The 18358-nt window shown below is 43.3% G+C and overlaps 2 protein-coding genes across 2 annotated transcripts; one reads left to right on the plus strand and one right to left on the minus strand.

Annotated features, from left to right (window-relative positions):
* Nucleotides 1-436: 436 nt before the first annotated feature.
* TCEANC2 (transcription elongation factor A N-terminal and central domain containing 2) lies at nt 437-7588 on the minus strand. Its single transcript, XM_075759362.1, has 4 exons — nt 7438-7588; nt 5870-6007; nt 4349-4542; nt 437-1414 (listed from the first exon to the last, which is right to left on the minus strand). Exons 1-4 carry the CDS (start codon nt 7541-7543, stop codon nt 1226-1228), a joined length of 627 nt encoding a protein of 208 aa, XP_075615477.1. The 5' UTR covers nt 7544-7588; the 3' UTR covers nt 437-1225.
* Nucleotides 7589-7656: 68 nt separating this feature from the next.
* Nucleotides 7657-16726, plus strand: TMEM59 (transmembrane protein 59). Its single transcript, XM_075759361.1, has 8 exons — nt 7657-7949; nt 10670-10775; nt 12938-13032; nt 13237-13389; nt 13671-13755; nt 14070-14154; nt 14945-15053; nt 15766-16726. Exons 1-8 carry the CDS (start codon nt 7755-7757, stop codon nt 15919-15921), a joined length of 984 nt encoding a protein of 327 aa, XP_075615476.1. The 5' UTR covers nt 7657-7754; the 3' UTR covers nt 15922-16726.
* Nucleotides 16727-18358: the final 1632 nt, after the last annotated feature.

Genomic DNA, 18358 nt, shown 5'->3' on the forward strand with positions numbered 1-18358 from the left:
CATTATTTGTCCTTAAGTTACTCTTCAGAAATAGTGCTGCCCAGACTGATAAAAAGATAGATACTTCTTCATGGTATATTAGACTTCAACTCCCATGACCATGAACAGACAGGTTTCACTCATCCCCATATTTGCTTCTACCCTGATAACTCAGAAAAAGGTTTGTGACCAGTCCCTTGTGTACATACACACACAGAGGCAGAACAGAGAATGCTTTATTACCTACCAGCAGAGAAACATCGTGCCTGTCACAGCCTTAATAATAGCTTATGGATAACAAGATGATTTGTGGCACTAGAGAAATCAGCAAAATGAAAGGCAAAATTTCCAGTTTTTAACTGGAAAGAATTAAAACAATAGTTTGTTGCTTAAATTTGTTCACACAATCATTCTGAACCATGTTCCTCCTGGAGGAAAAAAGCCTTTAAAAGGAGTATTTTGCTCATAACCTAATTTTATTTAGAAAATTCATTTCAAGTTTTTTTCACGTTACAGTAAGAACAAGCACCATGTTTAAACCATGAGTGAGGTACGGAGGTCTGAGTGAGCAGCTCATTAGACAGCACCTATACTCCAGGGCACTTTGATTTACCCCGGGGCTTTAGAAAATGCCCACAATTACAGGATGACTGAGCCTACGGAATGGTGGATAGCAAGTTATGGAAACCCATTTTGCATCCAACTCTGGAATGCAGCAAAGGCAAATCACCTGGCTTGGCAAAACAGCTAGCTCTTGCCACAGAGCAGGGCCCAGCCGCAGCAGGGATTTAGGGGTAACTACAGTTTGCAGTTATCCACTAGCAATCTCCTCCCTGGACCAATTACCCTGAATTCCCAGTATTTCCTACCAGCACAGCACAGAGCTGCTCCTTTGTGTTATTCAGCTGATTACACCTGAAGAACCACATCAGGGATGGAGCTAAACTGAGGCGTGACAAAGGGACAGAAGTAAGAAACAGGTAAGTCAGAGAAGGCTTTGTAGCATGAAATCATACAGCAGCGTGGAAGAAACTTTTCTTGCAACAAGCCCACATGGATTTCCACTGAGTCGGATTTACAGCACCACTTTCATCATTAGTTCTTGTCTTCAGCAGCCCTGCTCATAGAGAGGTGCCAAGTGAGTCACGCTGCCAGCACTTCTGCACTCCCCTCACAACAGAAAGGGCTCCCAGTTCCACAGAGATGTAGGCGCACGAAGTTCTCACTCAGGATCAAGCACGACACCTCACTTTTTATGGCTCTGTACAAACGCAGGGACAGTGAGCGTGCCAGTCTTGACTTCTGCTCGGATTTCAGGTTTGTGCTTTAATGAGAAGACAAGAGCTCGCACCGTTCTGCGATACGGTGTGCTAATGAGACGGGAAGAGAGATGAAAAGCTTCTCGCTCAATATTTTCAGCCAGTGGGTGATCAATCTGAAAACAACAAAGTACAAAATTAGATCTTTACATTTAATAAGGAGACCGACTCATTGAAATTAGAGTTTGATGCTTTTCAGTGTTTCTTCATTAATCAGCTTAGATTCAAGGAAATCTACTTCCCATCACAACTGTAACAGGAAGAGCAATTTAATTCCACCCTAGCAATTAAGGAACAAGGCAATGTGGTCAGTAGCAGGGAACACAGCCGCATCTCCAGCTGGGTGGCAGTACTTTGCCGTCACAACAGGAAACTAATCTGCAGCTAGCTCTGGGTATCAAGCTCAACTGCAATTATAAGCGATGTTGGACCATCTCCATAAAGCTCACATTTGATCTTGCCGATGTAAGGTACCTTGGATACTATTTTAAACTTAATTCAGACAGCAACTCTAAGATATGTCAAACACTTGTGTACTGGGTTTGCGTGGCAAGGTTTTGGTAGCGGAGGGGCTACAGGGATGGTTTCTGCGAGAAGCTGCTAGAAGCTTCCACTCTGTCTGATAGAGCCAAGGCCAGTCGGCTCCAAGACAGACCCGCTGCTGGCCAAGGCCAAGCCCATCAGCAACAGCGGTAGTGCCTCTGGGATAACAGAGTTAAGAAGGGGAAAAAAAACCAACTGTGAAACTGCAGCTGGAGAAGGAGTGAGAATATGTGAGAGAAACAACTCTGCAGACACCCAGGTCAGTGCAGAAGGAGGGGCAGGAGGTGCTCCAGGTGCTCGAGCAGAGATTCCCCTGCAGCCCATGGAGGATGATGGTGGAGTAGAGATTCCACCTGCAGCCTGTGGAGGACCCCACACCAGAGCAGGTGGAGACACCTGAAGGAGGCTGACCCCAAGGAAAGCCCACATTGGAGCAAGCTCCTGGCAGGACCTGTGGACAGAGGAGCCCAGGCTGAGAGCAGGTTTTCTGGCAGGACTTGTGACCCCGTGGGGGACCCACGCTGGAGCAGTCTGCTCCTGAAGGACTGCACCCCGTGGAAGGGACCCATGCTAGAGCAGTTCATGAAGAACTGCAGCCCACAGGAAGGAATCATGTTGGAAAAGTTCATGGAGGACTGTCTCCCATGAGAGCGACCCCATGCTGGAGCAAGGGAAGAGTGTGAGGAGTCCTCCCCCTGAGGAGGAAGGAGCAGCAGAGACATGTGATGAACTGACCACAACCCCCATTCCCCATCCCCCTGTGCTGCTCAGAGGGGAGGAAGGAGGGAAAATCAGGAGTAAAGTTAAGACTGGGAAGAATGGAGGGGTGGGGAGAAGGTGTTTTTAAGATTTGGTTTTATTTCTCATTATCCTACTCTGATTTGATTGGTAATAATTGAATTATTTGTCCCAAGCTGAGCCTGTTCTGCCCAAGATGGTAATTGGTGAGTGATCTCTCCCTGTCCTTACCTTGACTCACAAGCTTTTTGTTATATTTTCTCTCCTCTGTCCAGCTGAGGAGGGGAGTAATAGAGCAGCTCTGGTGGGCAGCTGGCCTCCAGCCAGGGTCAACCCACCACAACTTGGCAACTCTGCCTGGTGCTATAAAGGGAAATGTGGGCTCTCTGTGTGTAGAAGGAGGTATAATTAAGAATGCAGAAAGGGATTTGCTAAATGTTAATTATGTAGTTATTGCTTCAACATGTGCCAAAACCTGTAATTTAGCACAGCTTAGAAAAAAAATTCCCCACCCACCAAGAAACAGTTTTAATTTCACTTCTGTCTTTTGTGATGGGGCATCTCCCATGCTTTGCATACAGGAGATTCCAGCATGCCAAGTAGTATTCCTCCAAGTCCTTTGCTACCCATCACTAAACTGCTGCTCTGCTGGGCAGCACTAGAAGCCCCTTGGATCCATTCAGCCCCAACTTCCCTTCTCCTTTTTGTCAGCCTCTCAAAGGTGCCCCTGCTCCCCATTTGCTGGACCTCTGTAGCTCCCTGCCTATAAATGCTGTTCATCTGCTGCTGCAAGTTCTGCTTGGACATACACTGGTAGCTGCAAGCTAGAAGGGTGTTTCTCCTTGCTGTGCTTTCAGGTGAGTCCTGTTCAGAGGTGATTCTGCTTTACCCAATACTGCTTATTTTAGGGTAGTACCATAGCCTGTATGTCCCACAGGTTCAGGCTTTACTACCAGTCTTATCACTGTGCTTTCCAAGAACTAAGCTCGATCCAGTGGCCTGGCAAAGACGAGCTCCCACCTTTCCATTCTGAGGCATTCCCACAGCAAACCATCCTTTTGTGCTGCCTCAGTCCAGACGGACTGGAATTTGGAGAGGTTGTTCTCACAGCTAGCAAGCACATAGCTTTGAAACTCCTGAGTGCTTATCACTTGACTTGCCATTTAAAGGATAATTAATGAATAAATTAAAAAGGATAATTATTATGGCATTTCATAGACCAAGCAAACTAGTCATTAAGCCTTTCAGCAAAGCCCTGTTCATTTACTTAAAGATACCTGAGGGATCTGGTATTTATCACCACTTTATATACTGTCAACCTTGCCTCTCTGTTTTTGCAATAGATTTAAATTTACAAATGTTTAATTACTTAAATATGAAACACCTAAAAGGTCCCAGTGTTGCTTTCACAGCTGTTATGTAGTAGGAAAAACTTTATTTCTATTAACTTCCTCCTTTTCTTGTACAACTCAACTGCAGTAGATACACATCTATTCTGTTGACTAGTTATGTAAATGAGAGCAAATACACCTGACTTACAATTAGCACATTTACTTGGTTAACAACCAAAAAAAAAATTACCTACCTTGAAAACAAAGCTACTTATAAATAGTGACACGCAGTGAATCACTGAAAATAGGAACAGATCATCTGGTCTTGTCCCCACTCTGCCGGCAGGACCAGTTTTACAATAGCTGAAAAAGGTTTGTTTAACTTTTTCCTACAAGAAGTAACTCTTTGAGCCGAAGACAAATAGATCTGAATGCTACCTCTAGATCCAGGGCTTCACAAAGCAGCTTCCGTGCGTTCTTTCTGAAAGCCTCGCTCTTGGGATCGCTCCTGACCTCTATTGAGGGCTTGTTTGAATGGTTTTTGATGAAAGTTCGCCACTCCGTGTAAATATCTTTGGCGAGGCTGGCCACATCGTGATCTGAATGTTTGCGCATCTTATTCACTGTGTGACCTGGAAAACAGCGACAGCTCCTTCAGCTTTGGTGGGTGGACAAAATATAACAGACACGGGTCAAATCATATTGGTGCTAAAACAGCCACATGCATTTTTAATTCAGGTAATGTCAGTAAAACAACCAGAGCGTTGACACAAACATAAAATTATTAGGAATGATGCCTGAAGTTCTCACACCTTGACTTCTGCAGCGATTTTTGCCTGAGCAATTAACAAGTAATTGATCTATGCATGTGAAAATTACCTTTCCAAATCACCAAGGTGTGGACAGACACTTATGTAATACAGGGCTACATTAATTTTCTAAAAAGATACTAGATCTGGTGAAAGCTTCTAATACTGGCCTACACAGAATGTTGTTGTTACACTGAAAACCCCTTTAAGGAAGCAGATGTTGCTGGTGATGGCTGTAGCATTTTAACATGCAAACATCATGGTGACTCCAAGCAGAATCTTTCCAATCGACAGGGCCTGCAGAAAGGGTTTCCTCTGAGAGGAGACAAAAGGGACCTTCTTCCAGCGGGGTATTTCTTTCTGACCAGTAGCGCTGTTGGCCAGGAGATGTCACTGTTAGGCTTCCGTGGCTCTTCCAGCCCAGGCACTCAGGGAAAAAGAATCTCAGGAAAAGCCTGAATAAGCTGAACATGGCAAACGAAATGACATCACAGAGGTACAGGGAAAGGGGCAGATCGCATCTCCTTTTCTAAGGCTCTTTGAATAGAGATCCAGCTGCTCTAATGGCAAACAAAGGCCAACACGACCATCTTTCACACCAGGATGCTCTCTGCAGACAGGAAAGGCAGGGACCATGTGGTGTCACATCATCCCTCCCCCAAGTCCTATGTAAAAGAGCCAAACATAAGGCTGTGGCATTGCATGGAGCTGCTCTTCCGCTGGGGATTTCTCAGTGTGAGGATGCAATGAGCAGTTCTGGGCCAATCTGAGGAGAAATTTTCACGTGTTCAGAAGATTCAGCCAGGTCAAATAGATGAGCCATGTCTCGGATGTCAAGAGAGCACTCTGCCATGTCCCTGACAGCAAGAGAAGGAATAAGACACCCAGGTGACCAAGAAGAACTTTTCAAAAATTTGACCACAGAAGGGATGATGCAGTATTTGGTAATAAGCAAGCAACCTGGGAGCAATTAGAGGATAGCTGACTTTTTCAGTACAAGCTCTGAAAACTGCAGGCTGGATATCAACAATTTTTTATTGGCAGCTACACTCGTTTCTTAAAAAGCTTGCAAGCTAGTCTCTTTTGTGATGACAAGCCAAGCAGACACAAGACAGCCTAATATTCACAGTCTAGATCAGACAAGATGTACCTATTTTTGTTGAAAGTAACACTTCTTTGGAAGGTATCTTCTTCTTCAGCTCCTCCAAAGCTTCAATCAAATTCTCTTTTGGTTGCCCAGGAAGTTCAAGCATACACTTCCATCGTTTTATGTCTTCCACAACCACCACTCTCTGGAAAAGAGAAAAGCCATTAGGAAAGCGGAATGTTCTTATTATAAATAAGGACACTGGCTTCATCTCAGCTAATGGGGCTGTTATCAACACATGAATTATTGATTATGGCATGAATCAGAGCACAGAATACATGAAGGCTTAGAATAATGAGTACTTGCTTGAGATCAGCACCCTACTGCAAATCAAGACAGAAATAACTAGAAGACAAAGTGAGATGCTTAACCTTGGTCTGCCAAACTTAGGCACGTAACAGCAAATGTCTGCTAGAAGAGGTGTTTTGAACTTAAGGAGTCCATTGTATAAATGTCTCTTAATAAAAAAAGGGATAAGAAGGAGGCAGCTAATTATCTTTAGCAGCTTAGCAGAATCTGAATCCTGCTTAGATTGGCTTTAAAGTAATGACAGCAGAGAGAGAAACAAAGCATTAGGGAGCATGAAGACAAAATAAAGTACACTGGCTGTTTGCACAATGTTTTTCACCGAAACTGGTTTTGCCACCGATGTTGACAGAACAGGCTGCAAAAAGTGCGAGTCTCATATTTTGGATGTGAGGCATCTTGTAAAGATTAAGTAATGGCTGGACAGCTGGGGTACTTCATGTGCCAGTCTTTTGTTTTTGGCTTTACGTTAACAAGCTCTTTGGTGCAGCAAATGTTTTCCTGCTCTGTTTCCACAAACAGGTGGCAAAGAGGAGCTCAGTTCCTATGCAGGTCTCACGCAGGACCACCACAAGGGCTCTCTTTGCTGGAGAGAGGTGGTGCCAGCTGCCTGAACTTGAACTGTGCGCCCAACCTGACCCTACACCACACCAAACGGGCAGGAAGGACCCATGTTATAACCCATCTCAGTTTAGGAAACCTCTTTCAATGCAGCAGACCCCTCTGCACCTTTCTAACCGTTTCCGAACGCACCCATCCCGCTCTCAGTGAGGATGCCACCTCAACGCTGCAAAGATTTCAGTGAAGAACTGGAACCACAGGTGAATCCCTACATGGGCACAGAGCGACTGCTGGGAAGGCACGCCGGGATTAACACCTTCGGGATCTTCCCGAACTGATGTCTGTTACGATCAGGGTTTAATCTACAAAACGTTCCTCCCGCTGTCACCCCACGCTGCTCAGCAATGTGCAGAGGCGGGATGGCAAAGGCCTGACACCCCTTGTTCTGCCCGAGGCGCCTCAGGGCCCGGCTGGCTCCTCCCGGGGTGCTCCCGCCACCCTCGCACACAGCCTCTGGGGAACAGCGCGGTCCCGCCCCAGCGCAAGGCCGGGGGAAGGTCTCGCCTTGTGCCCTCGAAGGTAGCGGGCCCCGCAATAGCACCCGGTGCCGTGGGGAGAACACCTCCCCTCAGGCCCGGGAGGCCGGGGCGAGCCATACCCTACACCCCACCCCACCCTGCCCAGTGCCGGCTCCCGGCTGTGACCTGCCTTGAGGGACTCGAGGGTGGCCTGCCGGTAGGCGCGGGGGGCCGGCCCGGCCCGGCGGGGACTCTCCGGGCAGCGGGCCCTGCGCACCACGAACCGGTCCATCCTCCCGCTCCGCCGCCCTCCCGGAGGCCGCTGCCCTGCCCTTTCCGCCGGGTAGTTCCCGGCGGAGGCGAGGCCCGATGGGATGGCTGGAGCTGCCCCGCCGCACGGACTACATCTCCCAGCAGGCACCGCGCGGAGGAGGCGAGGGGATTAATCTCGCGAGAGTCCCCCGGCGCCTGATCCGTCAGAGGGGGCCTGCGGGAGGAGGAAGATGGCGGCGCGGCGGGGTGGTCTCCTCTGCGTCCCTCTCGCCCTGGCGTTCCTGGCGGGCGGCGGCAGCAGCACCGCTCGGGCGGCCGGGCCGTTGCCTGCCGCGTCGTCCGAAGCCTTTGATTCCGTGCTGGGCAACACGGCGTCGTGTCACCGCGCCTGCCAGCTGACCTACTCCCTGCACACCTACCCCAAGGTACGGGCGGGCTCTGCCTCAGGGCTCCCCGCGGCCGCGCTCGGCGGGGCGGGTACCTTCCCGGGCTCGGCCCCGCTCCCCTTCTCCCTCCCCCGGGAGCCGTGTTGCGGGGCTGCCGGGCAGCACGGCCCCGACCTCCCGGGCGCGGCCGTTCCCTGGCCTGTCGCTTGCCCCTCTTCCCTTTGCAGCCCCCATCTCCTTTCTTCTTCCTTCTTGTGCTCCAGAGTGACAGGACATAGCCGGGATTTTCTCGGGCAGGAGCTCTTTTCGAGGCATGTCCCCGTGCTTGTTTTCCCAAACAGTGTTGGACGTGTTTAAGTAAACATAAATATGAGGGAAGCTCATGCTCGGGTGCAGTCAGCGGCCTGCCCTTCCTCTTCCGTGGCATATCTCGTCTGGCTTGGGCTTTCGTCCCCTCAAAGTAGGGAAGGCCGTGGCTTCACTAAAGATAGGTATTTCAGTTTGAAAATAGATGGTTAGGCTGTAGCTTGCCAAAGAAATGCTGCTTTCAAAGTATAGCTTTGTTAGCGCGGGGTACTTTTGTGGATTTGGGGGGGGGGGGGGGGGGGTGTTGCTTTTTTTTTCTTCCAGTTCCTAAAGAGGCAGCTGTAATTTGACTTAAGCTGTTCCATATTTTTGGGCACTAAAACAGAGCAGTGTCCATGACAGGCCAAAGATCCTGAGTCAGGGTGCCAGTGTGGCACTTGCGTGTTGAGGGATGAAGCATAAACAATGATAAGTGAGTAGCTTGTCAGAACCTTCAACCTGTGTTTTGATTTGTTTGCATGGATTTTTTTTTTATTTCCCGATAAAGTACTGTAACAGTGTCTAATGGGAATCAAATTTCATACTCCAGAGTTTGCTTTTGGTTCAAGCTTTGTACAGCTTTAAACTATTGGCTTGACTTTGGAAAATCTAGTACCAAAAATCTCATCTTTCCCAGTTCTTTTTTGACTATATATTAATATATTTTATTATCACTATATTATTTCAGAATATTTCATTATCAGCTGCAGCTATGTAGCAGGTTGAACTCTAAATGACAGGACCTCTCACCCCATTTGAGATTTCACACGAGGGCAGCAGAGAAATGGAAGTGGTGACAGTGTTAGGTAATAGGGCTTTGTCTGCTTTCATGTGGAACTTCAATCCAATTTTGTGACTCTGTACCTGATATCGGTATCCCCACAGAGAGAGGTAACAGAGAGTTGTGTGGAATACAAGTAAACTTAGATCTGTACATATTGTATGTTTTGGTGTCTACATGTGATGATAGTGAGGAGAAAGAACTAAACCTGAGAAATTAGGGATAAACATGATCCTTATATATTTCCATGTAGTTTTGGTGTAATGCTCTTTTTTCTCTTATAGGACTCTTTCAAGTTCAGGGAAAGCTGATATTTCTTTGATTTTTTTACTGTACTTTTTAATTCTTTGTTGTGTGTTGGAGCTGTCAAATAATACAGCCATCTCTTCCTTTATATTTAGTCTTACTTCCGTTTGTCACAAAACTACCAGTTGAATTGCAGGGAAATGTTTTAGTTGTCATTGGAAAATAAGACAAGCTTCAATAAGCCTTTCATGGAAGACTGTCATATAAATCTCTCTGCTAAAGCTAATTCTGTATAGATACCAAATTACAGAAGGTTGTCTGCAAAGATCTTAGCCATCTTGTCAGTGTTGTTAGAGTTAAGTTTTAATTTACATTCACAGTTTTCTACTTTTGTGCCTTTAAAGCATGTGAACTTGTGCTCTCAGAAACAAACAATGGCCAGTTAATTTACAATAGGTTACACAGTAAGGTGTGGTATGTTTGAGTTTTGTTAAATTAATTCAGAGATGGTTTTCCACCTGCGTAGCAACTGGCTGCAGTCATCTGAGTGGTTATGTAGTTAGTAGTTCTGATGGATCTGATTCGTGATAGGGTGTGATCATAAGTAGGAACACTCACGTGATAGAGGCTCTCTTTAGTTTTGCAACGTGGAGAGTGCTGTATGTAGAAAACGCACATCCACCCCTTTGGTATTGTGGATAGAAGAAATACTAGGTGTAAGTTTTTTATATTTGCATAATGTTAACAGTTGCAGTGAGGAAGCATTTTCCCCCTTCAGTTCAATATATTAAATAAATGATTTGGCAAGTAAGCAGTTAACTATGGTACTGGTATAGTACATCAGAAGAAAATCTCTTATTTTGACAGTTCTGTTGTAGTTCTGATTAGAGTCAGGTAGATCTATTGTAATACGCTGTCAAAATAAGTTTGGGGATTTTTGTCCTCTCCTATTGGGTTCTACAGTTTAAGTTCTGAGATGGAAGACTACTCTTTGTAGGGTTAAATGTCTGTAGATCTTTTACAGCTGTGTCTCTTATTTTTAAAACCAACACTGTAAAAAAAGAATGCAGTGCAACTTTGCTTGTGAGTCGTAGGACTGGAATTACGAAATAGAATTTGCTGTTCCAGGTCTGCCCTACCACGCATTAAAAAGATCTGCTTGAAATAAATCAGTAGCTATATTACAGTGTTAAAGAGCTGTAGCTTGTTTTTATTTCAGATCATCCAGAGTGTTACATTTAGCTGGCTTCTAGGTCTAGTGGAGAGGAGGAGGATGGTGCTCTGGTGGGTGGCTTTTTATAGCACTTCCAAAAAAAATAAACTTGTTTGTTTTCTGACAATTTATTCTTGAATAGAGGGATGCAAGTCTTTTCTTGTGCCTTCCCAGGAAGAGGAACTGTACGCGTGCCAGCGAGGTTGCAGACTGTTTTCCATTTGTCAGTTTGTGGACGATGGCATTGATTTGAATCGAACCAAACTGGAATGCGACTCTGGTAAGACTTCAGTACTCTTTCAACATCCCATAATGTGGAGACATAACAGAGGAAAGAGCATGAATGTCTGAAAGGGTGTTGTTAAACTGGTGGGATTACTTCAGTTGCTTTCTGGTTTTGTTTAACAACTTCTTAAAGGTTATGTAGAGGATGTAAAAAAAAAAAAAAACCTTACAGAAGGGTTGTCTGCTGTCTGTAGGGTTCTCCTTACCTGATTCTTAGTGTTGCTCTTTTCCTGGATTTCTTAAGCATCATCAGTCTCTGTAAATAAATTATAAATACTTCATTTTACTATAAACGGTTTGTCATAGAAAACACAAAATGGCTGAGGGGAAAATCTAGTCAAATTAACACTTTTCCTGTAATAATTCTGTGTGGTAATCAGTCCCATTTACCATTCCTGACAAACTTGTTTATAGAAGTGAGTTGTTCAGATAGAGTAAGAACACAGATCTTAATGTGCTGTCTGCCTTGTAACTTGTGGTCTAGGCTACATCCTGAGATTTACCTACAGCTAAGCTCTTGGGAATGAGGTACGTGTTTTGTTTGAAATAAGCCAGTAAATACTTGTGACTAATTCTCTCAGGTTATCTGTGTTAGAGCAAAATTTTCACAGTGAAGATGAAATATGTGTACTATAGGCCAATTTTTTTTGGAATTGTATAGAACTTTCATTCAAGAATATTGAGGCAGCTGATTAACAGTTTTATTCAGAGAGTAAGTGGGATGTAACCACCTAAAGCAGGAAAGGTAGGAGCTCTCTGTCTGTATTTCCAATACAATTAAGCACCAAGCCAGTACTCAAAGGAGGCTTTTATCCTCTCAGTAGCTCATAAAAACAAGAGGGCTGGTGGCTAGCTCAGGGAGCTAGTGGGAGGTACATAAGTAGAAAGCCTGACATGCAAAGGTGCTAATGTGACACAAAACTGCATTAAATACTCTAGAAACGGGCTAATGCTCTAGTCTGTCATACACAGTGTATAGCTGTGATACAGCATGTCAATCTAGTTGTCAAACCACACATGAAAGAGTGCCATAAAAAGGGGTAATGTAGCAATAGACCACATGTAGAGGTAATTGAACAGTTGCTTACTTTCTGGTTTAACTCTCCTTCCTGAGGCTCTTGTCTTTTGCTGGCTTATGTTCTGTAATCTGTTACACTGATTGGTGCCCTGACTAAGTATGCTGTGCTTGGCAAGATACATCTTGGCTGATCTGCTCAGTTCTGTCTTCTGATCCTTATTTGTGCCTACAAACACTAGTTTGGTGGCAGTTTTACCATGGAATTGCTGTTCAGGTGCTATGAGCTGAATACTCAAACATTTAGCTGCTCATGCCATGCGTCCTGCCAGCATCTTAGCCTTTATGATGATCCATTTGTTCGTGCAGGAAAACTGGGAGAGCTACCATCCTCCATGTTGCTACTTGGTTTGATTCTTTAGTTCAGGTAGTACTGCAACGTTGTCCACTCAAGCTTTAGAGTTTTGGGGAAGAGCTATGCCCATGTATTTTCTGCCTGATTTCTCAATGGGCAGAATAATCTAAATTATTCTCTCTGAATAGTGTACGTTTCTTGGTCTTTTTGATCTCTAGTGAATGATTAATAGAAGCTATCTGTAAAACAAAGAGTGGACTTCATTTTTCATTTTTTAAAAAATAATATTCTATAATACTTCCAATGCAGTTTCTGTATTCCTCGCACTAGCAGGAAAACACTCCTTTGGTTTTCTGGTGATACCATGACTTCTATTGTTACCTTGAAGGGATTTAATGGACTGATCCTCCCTCTATTCTTTTTAGGATTCTATCTCTGTTCTCTGAGGTAAAAATTCAGGTTTTACTTGATATGTAGAGGAAAAACTAAAGTGGTAGTGGGAGGATCAGTGAAAACTTGCATCTCTGAGTTTGTCCAGGGTAACATTTCTGATCAATTGCTCTGATTGCATTCAGATTTAGACTACCTCATCTGTCTAAGCTCTGATTCCTTAACCTTCATTAGACCTCAGAGCACTACCTTTGGAGTGATTGCCATCTCTTTCCCTGCAAATGGGATTCTCAGTCCTTTAACTGCTGCTTTTTTTCTGATCCAATTTATACTGAAAATGTTTTCTTAACTCAAATGCAGAATTTATCTTCTCATTTGGGGAACTTCTTCCTTGCAGCCTGTACTGAGGCATACTCCCAATCTGATGAACAATATGCTTGCCATCTTGGATGCCAGAACCAACTGCCATTTGCTGAGTTAAGGCAAGAGCAAGTAAGTAGATGACATGTTTTTTCAAATACCACCTACTTGTTTTCTGTTCAGCGTGTCTCTTCTCTTTTTTTTTAAATTTCTTCAAACGGAAGATAAATCTTCCTAAGGACTGAAATCTAGATGGGACAAGGGGTGAGCAAGAGCATGACTTCTGTCTTTTTCATATAAAAACAAATGGAAAACCAGTTAACATTATGCTTGCAGTTAATGTCCCTGATGCCAAGAATTCATCTCCTCTTTCCTCTCACACTGGTGAGATCATTCTGGAGTGACATGATGGATTCAGCTCAGAGCTTCATAACATCCTCGTGGACTTTCTACCTTCAAGCAGATGATGGCAAAATCGTCATATTCCAGGTGCTTACTTTTTTTGTTGAGATTAAGATGTTCTGGCTGCTAAATGTTTATCTCTGCTCCTTCCAGTCACAGAAAAGACTGTGGAGCACTATCAGAAATGGGGTTTTTTTATAGTACTTCACTACCTTTAGGGCCAGTGCAGGGGGGAAAAAAATTAAAATCAAACTTATGTGAATGGTGCATGTCTTAAGGTTAAATTCTATATTAGGTTTGAAAATGTAAATGATCAAGATCAGTGGAAGCCTGCTAGCAAGATCCCCTAACTCCTTATTTTGTTTTAGTCAAAGCCAGAAGTACAGTATGTTCCACAGCTTGATCAGGAAACTGGAGATACAAGAGGATCCTTGTCGCTGAGTAAAACAGCCTGTAAGTTGTTCTTTGTGCTTTGGAAGAGCAAATGCAAATGTTGCCTGTCATGAAAGAAAATAAAAATGAAGTTGCAGGTGGCATACGAAAGCAAATTTTTAGAAAGCTGAAATATAATTGTTTGCTGTGTAGACTGCACTATGTACACTTAGCAAAGTCTGTGGTAGAAACCAAACTCTGCTGGAAATGGAAACATGCAAGCTAGGGCCATTTAAAAATCTTTCTTTTGTGCTGTCTGCATAGACAAACTGTGTGGCATTTGGGTCTTCTCTTGTATTGCTTTGCTGACCGCTGTTTCTGCTGTTGTATTTCAGCGGACCTACGTCCAGGAAGTTCGCAGACATACCGAGGACTTCTTGAAGAGCGAGAAAATGACAGCTTTTTCAAGTGTCTTTCCATGTATGTACATTGTAGAATGTCTTTACCCACTAAGGAGAATAATGGCCTTTCCTCTGTGTGTATGGGGACATTGTTGCAAGATCTCAAAGTGCTACAAGTCTGTTAGGTTCAGGATGCTTTGCAGTTAAAATTGTGTATCTGACTGTTTGTTGTTGTTACTTTTCTGTGCTGGCCCCATGTTATTTGCAGGCTATTCTGCCAACTTGGATGCTCCTTTCCGTTTCAAGTGAACATCATATTGATCATCTCCTACACTGTGTTTTGAGTGTGTTCTGTGAACTGTTTGATCAATACTGTGTTTTGCTGTTCTTTAGCTCTGGATGTGTTTCAGGGCAAAGCACTTGTTTTGTTTTGGGATTGTCTGATATGAAGGATGCTGTTATGTCTCATTTCCAGGCTGAAAATACCCGGTATATCTTTATTAAAGCTCTGCTGAAGATCAGCATTTGATTCTTCTTTCCCTTATTCTGATTACTTTCTCCTTAAAAGTTTACACAGGAAGGATCAGTGAATTGCACCCCAAATGTGTAACAGAAAAATCTGTTTTTAAAACTCTAAATGGAAGGATGCTTAGGGCCCAATAAACAGAATCCAGAAAGTCTTTTGTGTATTTCACGTCAGATACTAAATAGTCAATAGAGTACCCAGGAGTCTGAAGTGGGCTATGTAGCTGGAAGAGCTAGAGACAATGAATCAGCAGGAAATGCAGTCAAAATTGAGCCAAACTGTTTAGATGGTCAATTGTCTTGTGTTCAGTATCTGAAATCTGGTAACATTCTTTTCATTTCAGAAATTCCAGCTGGATTTTAACCACTACGCTCGTCCTGTCAGTGCTGGTGCTGCTCTGGATTTGTTGTGCAACTGTAGCTACGGCTGTAGAGCAATATGTTCCATCTGAGGTAATGCTATTTGATAACTTACCATATTTTTAATTTATTCATTATATTACTTTTATGTTACAGCTGTCTAGAAACTAAGAAACATTTGGGAGGAGATTCAACTAGAAAGAGATGTGGTAATTTTATTTAAATGATGATTTTATAGCTGAACAACTCTTGCTTATTCCTGTGGCTGATTGGTGCTCTGAGCCTTACCCAGGCAGCCCAGGTATGATGTCTTTTGGCTTATAGCGCTCTCCTCTTGACAACCTCCAGCTTACTCTTAACATATGGAGGCAGCTTCTAATTTCTCTGGGAATAAAGCTATCCTGAGGCTTGGATGGTGCATGTGGAACCCGGTATGGGTTTAATCCAGGAGGATTGGAAGTGACCAGGTGAGCACAGAGTCTGATCAGAGGGGAATGGGTTGAACTAGCATCTCTAGTGCCCAGAGAGTCCCCGCACTTCTAAACAAACAATGCTCACAGTATTTGCACGCTGACGGAGCTGTTACACGAGCACTGTATCTACTATTGTTCTGGCAGATTTAATACACTTCTTTTGGACTCAAATCTAGTTCCAGCCATGAATTTCAGACGTTACAGAAAGCCTGATTTAACTTGTGTTAAAGGGCTGCGGCCATCAGGACCAGGAATGTGGTTGCATAATGAAATGCAATTTATTCACAGTATGGAGAGTCTTTGTCTTAAAGTGAATTGTTTAAATATTTCAGAAGCTGAGCATCTATGGAGATTTGGAATACATGAATGAACAAAAGCTGAACAGATACCCATCTTCTGCACTCGTTGTGGTTAGATGCAAGACTGAGGAACATGAAGAAGCAGGACCTCTTCCTACAAAAGTCAATCTGGCTCAATCAGCAATTTAAATGTCTCCATTGGATCCAATAGACTAATTCTAACAGAGCTAGCAACTCCTGATTGTTTGTGGTGGTTCTTCAGATAAGAAGCTTAGCAGCCAGTCTTTAAATGCAAATAAAGTTACAGAATCAACAAATGTCATGGGATTTTCAACTAGTAGTGAAGATTCAGACATCTTGAATTTATGTTTGTTTCCAGACATAATCACTTCTCACTGGTGTTTGCTATGTGTCTTTTTGCTTACAAAAGTTGTAAGCATGCTTTCCATACTTCTGCCATGACACTTTCAAACTTATTTGTGTGTTCTAGGATGTAATGTGTACATTCAGAGTTAGCTTTGTAAAGGTATAAGAAATTCTGAGTAGGCAGGAGATGCCTTTTTAGTGTTGCACTTTCTGTTGTAGTTAAGAGAAAATATTATAAAATTATCTGCTGAATTTTTGTACTTGTTAATGTTCATGCACAAACAACTCTGTCTCCAAAAATAGAAATATATTTTTTCTACAGTGTGGCAATATGCAAGGTGGAAAACATTTGTGAAGTACTGTAGGCTAGAACTCAGTTTGCGAAAGATGGAAACCTTGTTAAAGCTTGTGGACATATCCTTTCACACATAGAACGTAACACAGTCCATTATTTTGTCAAACCTTAGCTTTCAAGTCTTAAATTGCTTGTAAAGTTAGCACCTGTGTTTTCTGAAGAAATTCTACTTTCTGTTCTTGATTAACTATTCTAGTCTTGTAACTTCATTTACAGAAACAAGTTGATTCCTGAGAAATGAGAACAGACAAATAAAATTGACCGTATAGAAAATACTGACTATATAGCTTTTTGCTATGCTTAGTTATTGACCATACATTCAGTACGAAAGCCTGTCTGTACCATTCCTCTCGGGCAGTGTGACTTGATTTTTGCTACGCGATTCACTAATGCAACCACAACAAACGACGCCCCTCGTATTTCTAATAGTTTTTTTGGTTTTTGCAGCTTTCTTATTTGAGGGGATTACTATATGCTGGTTCCCATGACATTGACAAGTTGGAGGGTGTGTGGTTTATTTTACGATCTCTAAGTGTTTGAAACTGGCTAGGATGCATGATCTTTAACTCATCATCATATTTTGTGGCTTATACAGAACTCCCTTGAAGATTTAAAAACAAAAAACCAAAACAAAACCCAACACCTCTTCGGGTTTTGGATTCTGATGAGAACTGTGGTGTTTCTGGAGGATACAGTATAACGTTCCCTCACTGTTAGAACTGGTTCAACAGCCATTCCTAGTTCCGCTGTAAGGCTGATGGTTGTGTAAGGACATGATGGAGCCTTGCAGGGACAATTAAGCAGGAATGTGCATTAAGTGGTCTGTACCTTCGGCTGAAAACCCTAGAAGCGCTCAAGCAGGTTTTCTGTCAATGAGGTTTAAGAGCATTAAGATGTTTGTTTTAAGCAGACTGGTATCAACGTGCAGAAATTTCAATCTGAAGTCTTAAATTAGTGGTACCTCTTCGTGCTAAATGCTTCAGTGGGACAACATCGTAGCCCAGAAATTTGGGTGCCAGCAGCCACTGATGGGTACCTTTGTGTCTAGGTGGCATTATCGCAAAGGCCTCGAGCATGACTTGTGAAAATTGGTGGCGTGATGTTTTCAGAACACCATTCGCACGATAGCAGCGGGAAATCCCTCTGTCTGCAGTGGTGATTCAGTTGAGACGTGCGTTTCTGCTCGCGTCACGTGACCCTCAGCGTACAGCCCCGTTTCAGTGCAGTGTTCCACTCCGAGCGGTATCGAGTAAGATTTGTGCAATGGATGTTTAAATTTATTTGTAAATATGGGCTTTACTTCACTGATTATTGCCTGTCGTCTTAGCACTGTGTTGTTGGGGATTGCCTTTCCAGAAGAGACTTTAGCAATCCCAGTTTTCCTAACTGAATTACTAACATGGAAATGTTTTCAATTCTGTTAAAATGTTTTCCTTTACTATTTTATGTAGTTGCAGAGGGAGTGTTACAGCTTCACGAGAACATGGCTATTCGCCTGTTTCAAATGTGTACAGTACAACTTCTGTTATGTTGATGACTTGATTTCATAAAACTTTCTCATCCAAAACGTTTGACTTTATTGCTTACATTCCAAGATTTGAGTTAAACAACTTCTGCTTTCATTTGGCATTGTATCTGCCTACAACAAAGGGAAAAAACTGCAAGTTTTAGGGGGTTTTTGCATCTTTTTTTTTTTTTTTTCTGTTTAATGACATTTTCAGCTAAGTGATCTGTGCAGTGAAGTCAGTGATTCAGTAATGTGCTGTTAGGTCACAGGAAACTCTGTGCCTGTGGCATCTGTCAGCACTGCTGTTCCCAGAGTGAACTGGAGTCTCAAGAATTTAAGTGTTGTACTCGTAAGCTCTTGTCAAAGTATCTTCCCTCAGTAAAATGAGGTACTAGCTA

This window comes from Balearica regulorum, chromosome 8 (assembly GCF_011004875.1).
Source record: "Balearica regulorum gibbericeps isolate bBalReg1 chromosome 8, bBalReg1.pri, whole genome shotgun sequence".
NCBI lineage: Eukaryota > Metazoa > Chordata > Aves > Gruiformes > Gruidae > Balearica > Balearica regulorum.

Coding starts and splice junctions, on each gene's coding strand:
- TCEANC2 (XM_075759362.1), bottom strand. CDS start 7,543: ATGGACCGGTTCGTGGTGCGCAGGGCCCGCTGCCCGGAGAGTCCCCGC. Junction 4,543..5,869: donor GTTACTTTCAACAAAAATAG/GTACATCTTGTC, acceptor GCTGTTTTCCAG/GTCACACAGTGAATAAGATG. Junction 1,415..4,348: donor GTGAAGCCCTGGATCTAGAG/GTAGCATTCAGA, acceptor TGTTGTTTTCAG/ATTGATCACCCACTGGCTGA.
- TMEM59 (XM_075759361.1), top strand. CDS start 7,755: ATGGCGGCGCGGCGGGGTGGTCTCCTCTGCGTCCCTCTCGCCCTGGCG. Junction 14,155..14,944: donor TTTTTCAAGTGTCTTTCCAT/GTATGTACATTG, acceptor TTTTCATTTCAG/AAATTCCAGCTGGATTTTAA. Junction 15,054..15,765: donor AGCAATATGTTCCATCTGAG/GTAATGCTATTT, acceptor TAAATATTTCAG/AAGCTGAGCATCTATGGAGA.